General features: G+C 26.0%; 1 protein-coding gene across 1 annotated transcript in view; it reads left to right on the forward strand.

Annotated features, from left to right (window-relative positions):
* The window catches only part of LOC136977530 (amino acid transporter heavy chain SLC3A1-like), a 67,561-nt gene that overhangs the window by 27,226 nt on the left and 22,177 nt on the right, over positions 1-18,158 (forward strand). Inside the window, exon 2 of the mRNA XM_067273028.1 lies at positions 13,204-14,223. Coding sequence (XP_067129129.1) covers positions 13,204-14,223 — 1,020 coding nt within the window. The remainder of the gene's footprint in view (positions 1-13,203; positions 14,224-18,158) is intronic.

The raw sequence follows: 18,158 nt of genomic DNA on the forward strand, positions 1-18,158 counted from the left end.
ATCTAAACTCGATTGAGGTTTCTAACCACACCATTAATAAAATATATTTGACTTTAATGTTATAAAATAAATGTTATCCGAGGCCAATATATTTTTACTATTTAAAAAAATAATAATAATAATAACTTTTAATGCTTGCCGCATCGCATTGTGTGGCATACTCTTTAAATAGGAAATATCACAACGCGATGAGAAATATTTCGTTTAAAGCTTCAAAGAAGAATTTAAAAAATTCTTAGTGATAATCAATCATATAGAAACAAAATATCACGAAGTATATTTTTTGTATGATGAATAATCCTTAAATGTTCCTGGATCGCAGAGGCAAAATTTCTTTAAAATTTCCGAATTCTTCCATTTTGAAGAAATTTTATAAGAAGTATTTTGGATTTTTTGTTATAAAAATATTTAAGTTTTTTCCATAATATGCTTTTATAAAATATTTTATATTTTTTTCATTGTTGTGCTTTATAAATTTGGTTTCATTTAGGCCTTTGAGATGCGCTGTGCATTTTTTCAATATTCGTTATTTTATTTTGTTAAAAATATTTAAAATGCTTTTTTTCGACATTTAAATACGTGTTAAAACAAATTTGTTTTGTTTAAATTTTATTTAGATAATTAATTGTGATGATTTAAGCTGTGATAGATAAGGGAATTTCTGTTATCTTTATGCAAGAGCACCTGCATTATCATAGCATCTAACGCAACATATTGCTTTATACAACAAAAATATATTAAAGCTCATATATAATTTATAAATTAAGTTATCAGAAATAAAGAAAGTTTATTTGGTGGAATAGAACTGTTGCTCTAAACTGAATAAATTAATACATGAATAAATTAATTTGTAATCTAATACACTAACGAAGCGTTGATGAATGTAAATACATTAAAATTATTATGCATATGAAATTAGCGATACATTTAACATTATATAATATTATTTTATTTATTCTTCACAGTATTTGTGAAAAAATGAATTAATTCATGTTCTTACTCATTAATATTTCATATAGTTCATGAATTTTGATGAACGAAAATTGAAAAATGAAGATTCCGAAAACAAGTTAATTTCTATTGAAAAATAACTGAATGTTTATAAAATTTTATAAAATTTACATTTTTTGCGAAATTAATTATTTATTATAGCTTGAGCTTTATGTTAATAATAACCGGTATTTACAGCATAAGAAATATCAGATACAGGAAAGACATCATCACATGACATTAATGATTTTTTTGTTTGATTATTGATTTAATGATAATGTTCTTAGATTCAAAATGGCTAATAAAATATTAAGTATAGTCTAATTATGCAGAGTGGCCAATGCCAGTATATTTACACTTAAACATTTCTATTCAAAATAGATTTGTACAATTTTGTATACAATAATTCATTATATCCACATTAAAATAAAAGATTAAGATATATATTAAACAGTAAAATATAAAAATATATCGACTAATTCCGAATATGGAATTTAAAACGTTATATATACATATATATATATATATATATATATATTGTATATTAAAGTATGTATTAGTATTTTCATAAAATATATTATTAAAATCTAGATAATAAAAAAAGTTATATTTTTCACATGATATATGCACTTATGAGGGAAAATTGTGACAAATCAAGAAAATAACTAGATATAGCATTAACGATGTTGACTTCAATTCATCCAAGTCGAGACGAGTCAACGAATAATATGCCTATACAAAGCAATCGACACTCAATTTAGAGAAGATACGAGAAGTGATCAATCAAAAGATAGAGAAAGTTAGTGTAGTTACAATCCTGATCTATCCAAAGGATTGCTATTTGTAAAGGAATGTTTATGGAATCTTTCCTCTCTCTCTGGATAGATTGGACAAGTTACAAAATACGAGATTTCGTCGCTGATGGAAGAAACTTTTACGAGCTTCAGTGAGAAGAGACAGTTACATTTCCAGGATTAGAATTAGGAAAATAAAACTCTTATAAACGTTTAACAGTAAACTACTGATAAAAACTTTCACGTGAGATATTTTTAAATTGTATATATCTAAAAGAAAATAATGATATAATTAATATTTTCCTGACAGATTATTTATAGAATATAATAAAGAAAACAATTTTCTTGTTACATTATATATTTAAGAATATTATAAATAGTTTAAAATTTATATAAAATTATATAAATTTTTAAACTATTTATATTCTATAAATATTTATATTTATATATTTATATATTTATATTCTATAAAGATATATTACAAGAATTGTTATTGATATATTTTAGGTTAACCATTATGAAATTTTACAATTATGAATTCTTAATTTTTAATTTTAATAAATTTTCGAATTATGACAAAAAATTCAAAATAGACTTCTCTATTTTTAATATAAAAATATTACTACTTACGTTTTCTAGGACTCATAAAACGTGTTCATTCTTTTCAAATTCGTAATTTAAATTTAAAATATTACAGAATTCAATTATAAAAGCAATTAAATTTTAATTAACTTTATTAGATTCTTAAACACAACTGTCGAACATTTTTCTATTAAATCTTCAATAATTTTTTTATTATTCAAATTGCAGATAACGTGTAAATAATACGAGGGCGTATTGTATAATTTTAAAAGTTTCCCTTTTCATATGCTTATGCGAATAAAGAAATTTTGTTTTTCCAGATAAAACTGTAAAACTCTTCTCTACGTCTTAATTTAATGCCCAAAAAATCAGCAATTTTTGCTGTATGTGTTTAATTTTCTTCAAATTATTTTGCCCTATTATTTCTATAATAATTTACACTATAAAAAGGCTTTTACGTCAATTTTATTCGTAAATTCAAATGCTGAATGTAGGATTTTTTTTAAAAAAACTGTTGAAAATATATAGAATTACACTATCACAACTGTTAATGAAGTCAAATTAATCCTGTATTTCCAGAATAAAAAAATTAAACTGCAATAAATATATCGATTTTAATAAAATTTCTAATCACTTTTATTGTAAAATATATCTATATTATGTTTGGGATTATTACATAAAGTCACTTTAAATTAAATGTGATAGATTTAAATAAGAAATTAAAAATTGCGGATAACGATTTAATTATTTGATTTAAATATATATACATATATATATTATTTTCTAAGGATTGAATGCTTAAAACTTTGTAGAAAATTTTCAATAGATATAAAAAAAACATAGCTTTTCATAAATAACATTATTTCTATAGATGCATGTAGGAGTAAAAATATACAAAATTTAATTTAAAAGAAACCGAGTAATCTGAACCTCACAACTAAACTTTAGTCAAAACGAATGCACTTATGGAAAACAGTTGGATATAAATGTGATCAAGATAACTAAATTTCGTAAACAATAGAATACGTTACTATCTTTTTAAGAATATTTGAATATTTATCATTTAAAAAAGCACTTTATATTTAAATATAATTTGTTAAATATAGGAAGGATATGTAAATAAAACAAATTACAGTTACTTGTAGAATCTCAAAATTTGTACCATTCGGAAAATTATTATTAATAAAATAAGAAGTTTCTTCAAGGAAAACTTGTTCTTTATAATAAATCGATGTCGTAATTAACCTATATGGAGGGTGATATAGAATTTCATCTCTTGGGAGAGAAAATGCAATGATCTTCACTAAGATTACTTCGTGATTAATAATCGAAGACAACCAAGGAAACAAATCATTATCCATTGGAATAGTAGGACGAAAACTTGTCTAGCAATGAATCAAAGTATCGAAGTTAAGCGAAACCAATAAATACCATACGATCCATTTCACATGATATAAATGAATCATCGAGACTTCTACGCATCTACCTTAACAAAACTTATATGTGATAGACTAATATATGAAGACAGAAAATGTACTTTAGTCAATAACTATCGATATCGTTCTACGTAATAATATTACGCTTTGCTTGTATACAAAATGATATACAAGTTTACTTTTATTACAAAAAAAAATTAGAATTAAATAAATTTAAATAGAATTTTGTGTGTAAATTGCAAAGGAGCGCATAAATAATAGAATCGTCAGTAAATAAAAAAAAATCAATCGTTATATCGAATTTTCTTAGCCTATTATTAACAGAAAATTGAAAAAGATTTTAAGAATTCTTTCCACTCGAGGAAAAACTTGGTTAAACAAGTGAAACCGTATTTAGGACTTGAAGTAATTAGACAAGAACCAATAATTCAATTAACGAAGTTAAGAACACAAGACAAAAAGAAAGATTATTATGTTTCAGATAATTTGAAACAGGAGAAAAAAATTAAAAGTAAGATTCTGAAACGTTCAGAAATGAGGAAAACAACGTAATGCAGTGTAAAGTAATTCGCTTAATAATTATTTACGTCGGAGATTGTTTATTATTACAACTAATGGAGAATTAAGGAATAAAAAAAGTAAAGTAGTATATTTACAATATTATCTTTGCCGAAACTTTAGTAAAATTACGATCTCTGCTGTATCTCGTTAAATTAACGAAGCGCGCAACTATAATTTAGAGTTAACAAAAACATAAAAATGGATACATAAGCTTAAGTTTCGGTTGGAAGAAAATGTCGAATGACAATATTACCGTATATAAACAACACAATGTCATTTTGGTTCATCTTGTTAGTGTAGATAGAGACTTGTATTCAGTAAAATTTCCTCTCACATCATAATTAAAATTAATGGTTTGCCGAAAACTGCTTATCTCACAGTGAACGACGCGACATCAGAAATTAATGTCTGATTTCCGTCCTGGCTTCATTATTTCTCGCACGGTTCGTGTTTGTTTGGGAAAATTCCATTCTAACGACAGCTGCTAAGTGTCTTAACATCCCTTTATTTCAGTTCTTTCTGCACCAGAACCTATTGCGCCATGTATCATTCTATACGCAATGACAGCTGCGGAGAAGCTAAATCAACCACAGAAACACAAGTTATCAAGAAATATATTTTTCTTCTCTTGGAATATTTTCAACCAATTGACTAATCCATTCTTTATTTATGACAGAAAAACTCGTTTCTATCAATGCAATTGTTTTCTTTTTCTTTTTCTTTTTTACACTGAGGCACAAAACAATTTTTTTAGCAGGTTCATCGCTCTTCGTGAATTAATAAACAATCGTATTCTATATTCAGTGATTCTTTTTAAATTAATTTTTGAAGTTTCTTTATAAATTCTATATTTAAATGCAATATTTTAAAAAGTTTTCACATATTTAAAAGAATTATCATGATGTTCAACAATATTTTAAACGCATATAATTGACATTTTTTTTACAAAGTTTACATTTTAATATATTACATTTTAGCGTATTATAAAAGATATAATTCAGGTAATAACACTTTCATTGCATCATTTTACATCATTTATAATAATTTTTAATATACTTAAAAACGTTTTATTAAATTAATAACGCTTTAAAAGTCATTAATAATTCGAGAAAACATTTTATAAATTCTATTTTAACATATTTTTCCGTTACTTTTTACAAAATATTTTTAATAGCTTTTAAAGAATTTATTTTAATATTTAAGAAATTCTTGAGTAAATCGATTTTTAATTAATATTTTAAAAATTGTAATACTCTAATATATTTACTTATATATCATATTTAAGGTTTTTTTTCACGCTAAAAACTATGCATAAATATTCAAAATTAAAATGATAAAAAGTCACACTAATTTAATTTTAATCTAAGAACTTCTTACGTTTAAAAAAATTAGCGAAAAATAGAAAAACAAAAGTTAATTACGACATTCTGTAAACGTTACGAAGCAAAGGTAAAAAGTTTTACAAGTTTTTTTTATATGTTTTAATTATTCGAGAAAGTATTTAAAAAAGTCTTTCACATACAGCGCGAATGGTGGAAAAAATATATGGTAAAATGACAAAAGAAATGATGATTAGTTTCTAAAAAGAAAATTTCAGTCAAAGAGGTTAATCGAATGTCACTAAATTCAATTGAAAAGATGGAAAACATAGTAAAGTCGAAAGCGAAAAATCAGTTATTGAAAATGAATTAACAAAGATTTGTTAATGAAAATGTATCAACGAAAATACGGCTCTTGAAATTATCAAGAAAGGTGTTTACCGCTATGTAAAAAAAATAACCAAAAAAAAATCTAACAAATCCGATAATTTATATCAGCATTTAATGTGAAAATGGATCGGAAATGTATCTGATGATCTTTATTATTTTGAAAGCAATTCGCTAATGATGGTTTCAATTGTATTGTCGCTTGTTCGTCGATCGTGCAGCAACAATCATCATTAGACACCTATCGTTCCCGATGGGATGTTTAGCTACCATTTGTACACCGACAATGGATCGATCCGATTTAATTATAGTCCAGACGGGTAGATACAAAGGTGTTACGGATGAAAATAGCCATCGAAAAGTAAAGTTAAAAGCTTAATGTTTCGAAATGGCAATTACAATTCTTTGATTGTGTACCCTTAGCATTGGCTAACGTGTACGATTGTTGAGTTTTTCCTCCCTTTCGTTCTTTTTCATTTTCAGCTATTCTATTGTTTGATGCTTTTCTTTAAGTTCGACAAGTTGTATCGTTAGAATTGTATCAATGAAAGAGACTATTAGTTGAGCTCGAATTGGATTCACTACATAGTTTCGAAGATAGTTTTATTATTGAAAGAAATTAAATTTTCTCAATGTTTTCCTATCGTAATTTTGTGAAAAATTTAAAATTGAGATAAGAATCATATCCGTGTTTTTCTATTAAATTATTTTTAAAAAAATACATAAAAAATACATAGCAAACCAGCAAACCTTCAACCGGAATAATTTGATGATCGTCTTTGCTGATATTCGATAAAACTACCAATTTTAGAATGTTTTCATATTATTTTACATCACAAACGCATATAAATTTGCTTAGTTGTAGATAAAATTGGTTATTTTTATATCCTAAAAAAATAAATTTCGGTTCTACATCAAACGCATTGCCACACACTTTTCAATTACATAAATTGAGTTCACGGAGTATTATAACTTAAAATGTGTTTATATGCCTTGACTTTATTTTTAATTCTTAATGTGTTAAAATATTCTTTTATAAATATCTTTACGGTTAAAAGAGTTAGAGTAACGCGAAAAGACGAGAAATTAAATACATTTAAAAGAGCGTAAACAGAATTTCTAGCTTAATTTCTCTCTTAAAGCTATTTTTTATTATTTTTTTATTTTGCAACAAAAATGGTTTAATTTAATCTGACGATGATTTGGAGCGACAAAATTTGAAAAATGAATTTTTGACACCATTTCGAAAATTATAAATAAATTCTATTTAATTAATTAAGAGAGGAAACGGTTTTAATAACAGCATATCTGTTTCGAATCGCTTTATGAATCAAAGATATTAAACTGTATTTTTGATTTTTTCCCCTTCTGTTCCATCAAATTTTTGTAAAATTATTTGCAATAATGTCATGCAAAATATTTATTATAAGTAATTAAAATTATACTGGTTTAAACTACTTTAATAAGACTTTAAATGCGTTAGAAACAAAGTTATATTGTATTTTATGTTATTTATAATGATTATAAAAAAGATAAATTATAAATAAAATTTTAAAAAATCTCTCGTTATTTTATAAAGCAAATTATTGTATAATTCGGAGAAACCGGCTATCGATCGAATCTAAAACAAAAATAGGAAAAAACTGCATCTTTAACTCTCTTTTGATCTTTACTATTCAATAATCCATATATATATAAACTATACTAAAAAATAAAAAGGAGTGTATATTATATCTAAATTTTAATTAAAAATTTAATTAAATTATTTTTATAATTAAATTAAAAGATAATAAAAATAACGAAATCTAATCTTTTACAAAATAATTATTTGACATTATTTATTTATTGAAGATAATTTTGTTTTTCTTCTGTAATTATAGAGGAAAGTACTTTAAAAAATCACAAATTTATTCTATAAGCATCGAACATTGAAATTAACGTTGGTAGATGCGAGTTTTGAATGGATAGCCATTGAGCTACTCCGCTAACAATCGAAGAACGTTATGAAGCTGTAGAGTTAAAAGATTTATTGTTTCGAAGCGATAACCGAGAAAGTGAGCGAAGAGAATAGGTTCCTTTCTGCCAGAAATCACCGATAAGTCGACACGAAATCACCTGATAAGTATTTTCGATAAAGCTCTTTTTCTTTATATCACGAAAGAGAAAAAGTAATCATTCAATATTTAGAAATTTATATCGTAATGTAATATAAACTCCAACTTTGCTGATAATATTGTGCAAAAAAATTGCTTACTTATAAGACATATATCGGATAGAAAACACTTCTACTAAAGAAATAAAATGCTGAAAATGTAAATGATCTGAAGACTTGCAACCGAACTTGAAAGTAAATCCCAATAAAATCGATTTTAGAGTCGCTAAAGGGCTTCATTGTATTGAAAACTTTTATTTACCTTAAAATATTCTGAATAATTAAATAATATTAATTTTAATAAATATCTTAAAGTTTTAAGTTTAACAGAAAAGCAAAATATTCATCTTAGAGAGTGGAAAAATCAATGTTGTCTTGCTAAATTATATTATTTAACTTTAAAAAAATGCAAATAAATGTAATTAGAAACATTTAAAAATAGTTAATTACAGATTATATTTTATATAATTTGAGCATCTACGTTTAAAATATGCTTATATAACAAACCAACAAGTTGTTTAATTGGACTAGCGATTATATAGTGTGGAGTATTTTCGCCTTGACATTATTTCCATCGCTACTAAAGCATAGATTGAATGGAGTGCATCAATTCTAACGAGCTGCAGAATATTTTGAATAGGACTAGATGATGCTAGACCATATTCGTCTTTGACACCGAATCTAGTTATGCATGACAATTTCACCTCCTTTGAATGACAATTTCTGTCTTCATATCACTGACGTAATTCAAGAATGTTTGAATGAAGAGGAAATTGAACTTCTGACATCTCATCGAATACATAGCCGTATAGAACTGTAATATTAGCTATTCCAGTTATAGAGAAAATGATTGAAAGTGTTAGACGATATCAGAGATATTTCGAAAATGTCATTCTCGGATTGGGAACAACTTCAAATTTTTTTCAAATTTATTTATTTTTAGTTTAATGTAAATTAAGAGGGTTTTCTAAATTAAATATTTTTACTTGTCGTATAATATAATTATAACGTTTAATACATTAAAAATATATTTAAAACGTTGAATAATGCATATCGAAAAAATAGTATCTGATTTATATGACATCGAAGTTTCTATCTTGAAAGAATGAACTTTAAATCAATAAGTTCTATTTTAGGGATTAATAACATCTAGATTTTAAATTTGGCAAGATCGATTAAAGGAAAGTTATTCCAAGTAGGCGATTTATATAAAAAGAATTCTTCATTTATAGAATAATGCAAAGTATTATTATCATGTAGTGAAACTTATATAACAGCGTATGTGTAAAATACGACACAACGTAAAACATAAGACAGAAAACATATAATTAATTAAATTAAAAATGTATTTTATTAAATAATTGTTAAACCAAATTTTTAGCAATATTAAGAATTTCGTATATTCAAATAATATTTATAATATAGTCGAATTAAATAACAAACAATTCAAACTAAAATAGATGAGAATATACATTCATTAATCACGCATTCGAATGATAAATTTTCTTACAAATTCATCTTTTCCTAATTAATCTCAATCATCAAATATCTTCACTTTACAGTTTTCGGTTTACATAAACATTACTAAATTTACAGTCGTGTACATTACAGCACTTCATTAGCATTAATTAAATTGTGATTTGGTAATTGCAATTATGTCTTCAACGTTTCAACTTAAGCTAAACCTTTTATATGTTTAACTGGAAAGTAACTTTTATCTAAAATAAACTATTCAATTATTTTCTTTCTTATTAACTTTAAATTAATTTATTTATTTTTAATTTAAACTTATATTCTTTTTTTATAAAATAAAGAATCGCAATTTGATCGGAATTTAAATGATTAAGAATATAAAATCAATATAGTTTCCTTTAAAATAGGAAAAGATGGCTTCTAACAAGGTTATATCTTATATAACATGTTACGATCAATGAGTTGATGTTCCAGAAGTTAAATATATAGGTCTATTTATTTGGTTTATCCGACTAACAACTCTACCTTTACCTCGATTAAAATTTGATAAAAAGTTTTGCTGTGTCATATAATGTGTAAAGAGAACGACACTGACACAATATAGGTCAGAGAACGTCGAAAGTAGAACAAATTGAATGAAATCTAAGCGAAACTATTAAAAAGTAGATCAGTGTTATAGCTTTTATTAGACCTATAAACATTGAGGAAAATAGATCACGGTCACTCATCAAGGTTGAACAGTGCTTTACATGTTGTTAAGTCATCCAGGAAGCATGATACAATGTCACTTACTTTCTCTATTTTCTAAACAATCTAGTGACATAGATATATGTTTAAACAGTTAATATTCAAGGTTAGAGATGATCAAAAGCGTGACTAATAATGATAAATGATATTCTAATACGACAGCCAGTAAATCTATATGATGGGAGCTCTTATAATTACAAGTAATTGTTAGATCCTGGATTTGTCTCATCAAAGATAATGAAGTTTTAAGAGAAATCGATTGTTAATTACGTGAACCTTATTGATATGTACTTAGTCTAGATATTATCAATCAACATCCTCAATGAAGTGGAATATAGTTCTTGATATGCTGCTTTTTTCTGGTTGATGAATTTCTCGTTCGCCTTCGCATGGAGAGGAAGATAGTTTCGAACTCATTATCCTTCAAACCCATTTTGAATGTAACGATACAATCATTGGAGCGACAGATGTCAAACTAATCGAATTCACTTAGAAGACGAAGTTACCCTTGTTATCTGTTTAGACTTTCATAAGTCAAATAAAAATACTGTAACATCTGGAGTGTTTGGAGTGTTGGCATCTTGACAGAATTGTGACTATATTCTTTATGAAGTAATGCCGACGAAAACCTTTAGATGTTTCGCTCTTAAAACCTCATAAATTCTGTCAACTATCTCATCGATAAATTTCCTTTCGACAGAAATTGCGAGTAGGATGTATTAAAATCTAGTCGAAGTTTAATTTTTTTACTAAGATGCATTTTCTAATATGGATGCTTTGATGTCAAAACGTTTCTTCGAAGATGATAAATCACGTGTTTTACAGGTTAATAAGCAAATTTAATCATGACACATACGTAGGAAGAATCTCGATCTAATAAGCGATCGTTCAGCATGATAAATATCTCTGTCTCTTTTATATAGAGTAAAACGTTAAATTTTTTAATATAAAAAAAAATGGAAAGAGTAGATTTATTTAAAGTAAAAATGGAACACTTTCTTACTATCAAAGTAGGAAAAATAATCCGAAGGTTATTGAAATCACACGTCACTTAAAATTTTATAACAAAATCAAGAAATGAGTAAGTATTGGAACCGGTTATGGTAGGAAATCTTTACTTTTGAACCGTTTGTCTGCTCAATAGATTCGATCTCGATTCCAAAAGATGTTGTGTTTTTTCCACATCTCTGATTGCATCGTCAATATTCTGGCGTTTTGCCATCGTTCTTAACTTTGAATTTATTTTCTTCTTTTATCCTTTTTTTTCAATAAATAAGAACTTCTACTATTACATATTACTACTTGATTTAGTTATTTATTTAATGAACAAAAAAAATATATTTTTTTAAAAATCATTTCCGCGATACAGATTTTAACTAAATCTTTAATATAATGATAACCTTGTTATAGCTGCTAAAAATGGTACATTTTTTTAACACAAATTATATTTATAGTATTTAAGTATTAATTACAAGATGAATGACACCCGACCTTCCTTTAATTCGTTTTCTCATTTAACATTTATTTTTTATCGCCTTATCAAGTGTTGATAGCAGCAACAGCGTGATAGTAATTTACATTGTATAATTTATCTCATATTATTCAAAAAGCTACATTATAGCTACTTTAAATTATTTTATCACTTAAATCAACTTTTAATATTATATAATATTTCCTTAATTAAATCATATTTAATGCATTTCTCGTTAATAAATGGTAAGTTATCTAATAATCTCTTTACTAAAATTCTAAGATAGACACGAGATTTTACATTAAAATAGTAAAATAATATACCAAGAAACATTTATCACGATTATTAATAAAATACTTACTTTAAATAATTTTCTCTTCACCAATTATATCGGTCACGGTCTGTTTCTCCTCATTTTTATTCTCGTTTACTCTATTACTTATGCTATAAACTCTAAGTGAGTTTAGTTATTTTTCGAGTTTTCAAAAACAACTTTAGTAAGATACTATTTAAAATAATGAAGGCATAAAAACAACAATTATTAGATCTAATATTGATTTCTTTAACTTGAAACTAATCTACACAGTGAGAAATTCAAATGATCGATATTTGTGTATCCAGTAACTTATAAGAAATTAAACTAATCCGCTTATTCCTGTCATAAATTTTTAAATAGTTTTTATTTTTCGAATTAAGAAATGTATTGGCTTAGTTTTTCAAAAGGTTTTTCTACTTTTAAAACTAATTGGATTACCTTTAATATTTAATTCCTTTACTAAGATATATATATATCCTATAAGCAAAATTATTTAATAGTCGTAATGTAATAAGATATACACATAATTATAAATAATATATTTTAATTAATACTTTTTATTCTTATTACTTATTAATTTGGCATAACGAGTGAAAGCTCTAATTCACAAATTTAGTATTAAATATTAAAATATTCATATGTAAAGTACGATGTGTGTGAAAAAATTTAATACTGTCTTAGACACCTGACTTAGGATTAGAATATATTTTTAGAAAAATATTTATTATATTTTTCATTTATTTTGAAATTGAATTTTTTACATTTACTATTCATCAAAGAAGAAAAAAGTAATCTGAAAAAGTAAAAAGTGCTGAAAAGACAAAACATAAGTTGTACTGAATAAAGGGAGAATTTTATTTCCCAATTTACATCTTATAAAAAATTATTTATAGGTTTAATTTTGAAAACAATTTATAATTTTTATTATAAAATATTATAAATTTAAATTATGTAAAAAAAATGTTTATTTTTCAGATGTCCAACAGAGAGAACAACTCGAAACGTTCATCACTATTCACTGCCATCGACAATGCGGCATTTGCATCAGAATACGATTCTTCTTTAACATCTGACTGTATTTCTGGTATGCAGTCGTTTATGAGACAAGACCATTCGGACGTGTTACTAGATTTAACACAATCGAATGTCATCCCTTCAGTTTCCGCCATTACCGAGTCAACTTATCTTCGCTTTAACCCTCCAAATGCTATGCATTGTAATAGAATGGACCCTTTTACCATGCAAACCACTAAATTAGATCCCTACGATCATCCTCCCGTCACTATGGCTTCTATAGGGTCTTCGACAGAAAGTGATGGTCTCGAACCAGGAAGTGCAACACATCTTTTAGAACACGAACGGTTATCTACAAGAAATTTGCAACATAGAACTTATCCTTCGGATTTAAAACCATCTAGATGTCCCCTTAGAGTCCAACAGGTATCGATACAGAATTCATCATCGGATGTTGGCATTTTGCGGTGGAATTGGCCTGTTATCCGTCTCGGATGTTTGGTGACATTAGTGTCTTCGTTAGTAGCTATGGTATGTGTTGTGGTTGGAATTATAATAGTGGGTCCATTCCATTGCAATCCTAACAGGGAGTGGTGGCAAGGTGCTGTGATGTACGAAGTATTCCCCGCTTCCTTCTTAGATACGGACAAAGACGATTTCGGTGATTTTAGAGGTTTAATCCAACGTCTCGATTACATTCAGTCATTAAATATTAGTATTTTAAGACTCAGTTCCATCTTCAGTGCTTTGGATTATCCCTTGGAGTACGAACATATTATTGATTTCATTAATGTCGATCCTCATCTCGGAAGAATGGAAGATTTAAATGCGTTAATCGATGAACTTCATGCTCGTAATATGTATCTAGTATTGGACATGAATCCAACTTTGACCAGTGATCAACATACGTGGGCTGCACATTGGCTTCTGGAACCTCACGGAGAATATCGATATTATTACATTAATACCACGGAGAGCTTAGTAAGTTGCTTAAAATATCCGAAATAATTTTAAAACATTAATTTAAAAATTACTTAATAAATATCTTTATTGAAACTAGGATTTTTATTACAAAAAAGAAATGGGGAAAAAATAATAATAATAGAATCATTCTTACGTAGAATGCGAAAGCGCATCACTTCGTTTAGCGTGCAAAGCATGATATATACAGCATAATAATATTAATATTTTTAAGGTTAAAATATACATTTGCGACAATTCGCATTGCCTAATGTGGCGAATTATACGATCAGTCCATTACGCAATGCGAAACCAGTCTACGACGCATACTAAAGAGTAATCGTAATATATTAAAGTAGTTGTATATAATATAAATGTTAGAGTAATCGATACATAATACTGTAGAAAACTAAAATCAGAAATACTGAAAAGATTTTTTTTTAATCTTCTCGTTGACAGCTGTATAGAAGACGACTTCGGTATATTTCCATGAATATTTCATCTCTACTATACATTCAACTATTTAAATTCAGTATGTACCAAAGACGAAATTTTACAAAAAAATAAAGTGTTAAAAATGTTTATTAATAATTATATGCGGTACAAATATTAATATTTAGTATTATTAATAATTAATGCAAAATGCAACGTATTCTTTCCAGTTATATAAATTGAATAATGATGACAAGATCTGTTTTTTTTCATTGATAGTTCGTCTATTTAAATTTTAAAAAAAACAAAGTAAATAAGATTTATTCCGAAAAAATATATTATTAGCGAAATTTGAGCAGGAAGCTTTTAACTTCTCTGAAGAATCAATATTCTTCAATCAATAATTAAAGTTATTGATTTTCGTATGATGGCGACTTTTTAAATATTTCTCTCTTCTTAAGCCAAATGTTCTTTCGAGCATTATCTCCTTACTTTTATTTATTTATTTATTTATGAGAAAAAATCAGGTGTTATCCGATAGAAAACTTTAACTACGTTTGAAACATACGTGAAATAACAATTAGTACACCATACAAACAGTACAACAGTGATTAGTTTTATAAATTTTAAAAACGTATTTGATATTCCGTGAATAACATCATTTTAGATATTTCTCATTTGTTAAAATGTTGCATTGTATGAAATATAAAATTCATATTTAGTTACTTATTATTTTAAATCAGTTTTATGGGCTCAATACTCTAATGATAATTCAAAGCATACGTATATATATATATATATATTACTAATAATATTATTATTTATAATAATTCTTTTGAATAAATCAATATAATCTTTAGTTTTTAATTTATTTTGCTCTTTCGAATTAGTTTTTTTCCTTAAATTTTTCTATAGAATACATTTGAATTTAAAATATAAATTTAAAAATAAAAAAATGAGTTTTTTCAAATTTGAAAAAATAAGGAAGAGATTTTGGAATTAAATCTATTAAAAAAAATCTATTCAAAATCGAGCGAGAAGTAAAGTTGTTGTGGTTTGTAAAATGACGTCTTATACAGAAAAATAAAGCCTAAAGCTGATCGTGATCGTGATGCGTCACGATCAGCTGTGACATTCGAATGACTTTGGCAAAGTTCCAGAAGTTAGTTGACACGGTAAAGGTGGAAATAAGAAGTTTTAGTCTCGGAACTAAGCAGCTTGGTAAAGGCGACGGTTGGAAGATTCTTCATAACGGTCGACTGATGCCTTGTGGTCAATTTTCTTCTCTTCACACATCGTTAATTGAAACGACGTTTACACTCCATAAAATATACAACACAGAAACAGTAATTGATTGCTCACGCGAACTTCTTTAAAATGAACTCATTTTGCCTATACTTATTTAAAAAACACTTCACGGTTTGTTTTTTTTAAACTTAAATATCGAATGTAGAAAGAATTTTTTCCCCAAAAGCAAAATATATAAAAATTTAGATCAATTTATCAAATTTTATAGTCACTGTTCATTTAGATTCATCTAATTGAATTCTTTTTTCTGAAAAAACATTTATTAAATTTTTTATTTTTTCTGTATAAGTATTGAAATAGTTAAGTTTATAAATATATATATATATTTTCTGTATAAAAATTTGATTTTAATGAAAATTTAAAACATGTTTTTTAATATTAAATTATCCTTTCCGTTTTAATAATATTGGAAACTTTTTGACATGAAAAAATATACTTACGTTAAATATGAAAATCATTCGAGAATAAATTATTCAACCAATTAGATTAATGAGTTTTCGGATCAAAAGATAAATAAATGATCATGGGTTTTCTCTTAAGAGACTGCTCGAAGGTATATTCGATATCTATTTTAACTAAACAAAGTTCAACAAAATAAACTTCAACATAAAAAAAAATATTCAGTGGGAAAAATACGCAGACACTTATACACATAATTTCAAAAATATACCATTCATTAATTATAGGAATAACAAACAAATTAAAAATTTTAATAATAATAAAATATTAGTTTTATATTTTAAGATATTCGCTTTTTAATAATAATTTTTTTAGTATAAGCGTGTTAGTTATCCTTGTCATAAATACTTATAATTAAAAAACTTTTGTTTTTATATCTAATTTAAATATTTTATGTAGAGATTTATATTACCTAGATAATACCGGGTTGTAGTAGCGATATATTAACTCGTATAAATAGTGCTGGAGTGAACAAAATCACTGAACTCTAGGAGTTGGTCGTGGGTTCGCATCTGGTCAACGGACTGGTCGCGTGGAGTTTCCGGATTTCTTCAAGTATTTATCATTTAAATAACGGCAAATTTCTCGAAGAAAGTCCTCCCGGAAGATGCTCTCCTTGACGTGTTCGGGGCCGTCGAAAGGGGAATAATTAGAGACTTTTCTTAGAGCCCGTAGTGATTCCTGCTCCTATAAAGTTAATGTTATTTTTATTAAGAGAAAGTAAAATCGTCAAGATAGATTTTTATAAATAAAAATCCCATCAATTCAATCCAATCTAATCTAACTTATACAAGAATTCGAATAGTCTATAGAAGATTCTATCTAATCACAACACATGTCTTTTCGTCAAATATTTATGGATGAATTATATTTGAAAACTTTATTGACAATTTTTGGACACAATTTTAGATATTTAACAATTGCATAAATTTAATACAATATTAATATTAAGTTGTTTGTAAGTTCGGTTTAAATTAATAATACGAAATTTCTGTTAATTTGTGGCTTTGGCTTTGAGATACATCAAAGAATTATTTATAAATAAAATGATTTTTTTTTAAATAATTAATCATCTGCTATTTTATTTATTATAATTTAACTTTTGAAAAATAATTTTTATTTTTTATTTTGAAAATTTATCCTTCAATAAACATGTAATTCTATATTATTTTATCAAAAATATTAATATTGATAATCATTATTTTTATGTATTAGAAGACTTATTTAGAAAAAAAATAAATAAATTGCAGGCTGAGATTTTATACATGGTATTGATTATATTTGATAAGAATCTCTTTCATATCTGAAGCGTAATGAATCAAAAATTGGCATGTTGTTTAAAAAAATACCACTAGATGTATTGAAATTTTGTATGGACTTCAATGGCTGATCAATAAAACCTTGACGAATTGTAATCTAGATAGTGACGATTACATCGAACGAGGTGCACTTCGCCACTTTTGCCCATGCCCAGTTGCGTTTGTGAAGTTTGTCAGTTTGTCCTTAATGATGTCTTGCAAGCGCGTAGACACGTGGTAATTACTCTATGATAAACTTAACTTTGTAAGTTTTTCTTCTTTTTTTTAACTTCGCATAGATTCTCGAATATTTCTCTTTTAATATTAACATGTCATACAACTTAGATGCATTTCTGATATACGATTTCAACAAAAATTGATGATATTTTCTTTCATCGTTGAAAATAATGAAAGAGTTCAAATCAATAGATTTCAGTTAATGCTTCGCCTATAGAAATT

This window comes from Centruroides vittatus, unplaced genomic scaffold, assembly GCF_030686945.1.
Source record: "Centruroides vittatus isolate TY-2023 unplaced genomic scaffold, ASM3068694v2 contig_1114, whole genome shotgun sequence".
Taxonomy (NCBI): Eukaryota; Metazoa; Arthropoda; class Arachnida; order Scorpiones; family Buthidae; genus Centruroides; species Centruroides vittatus.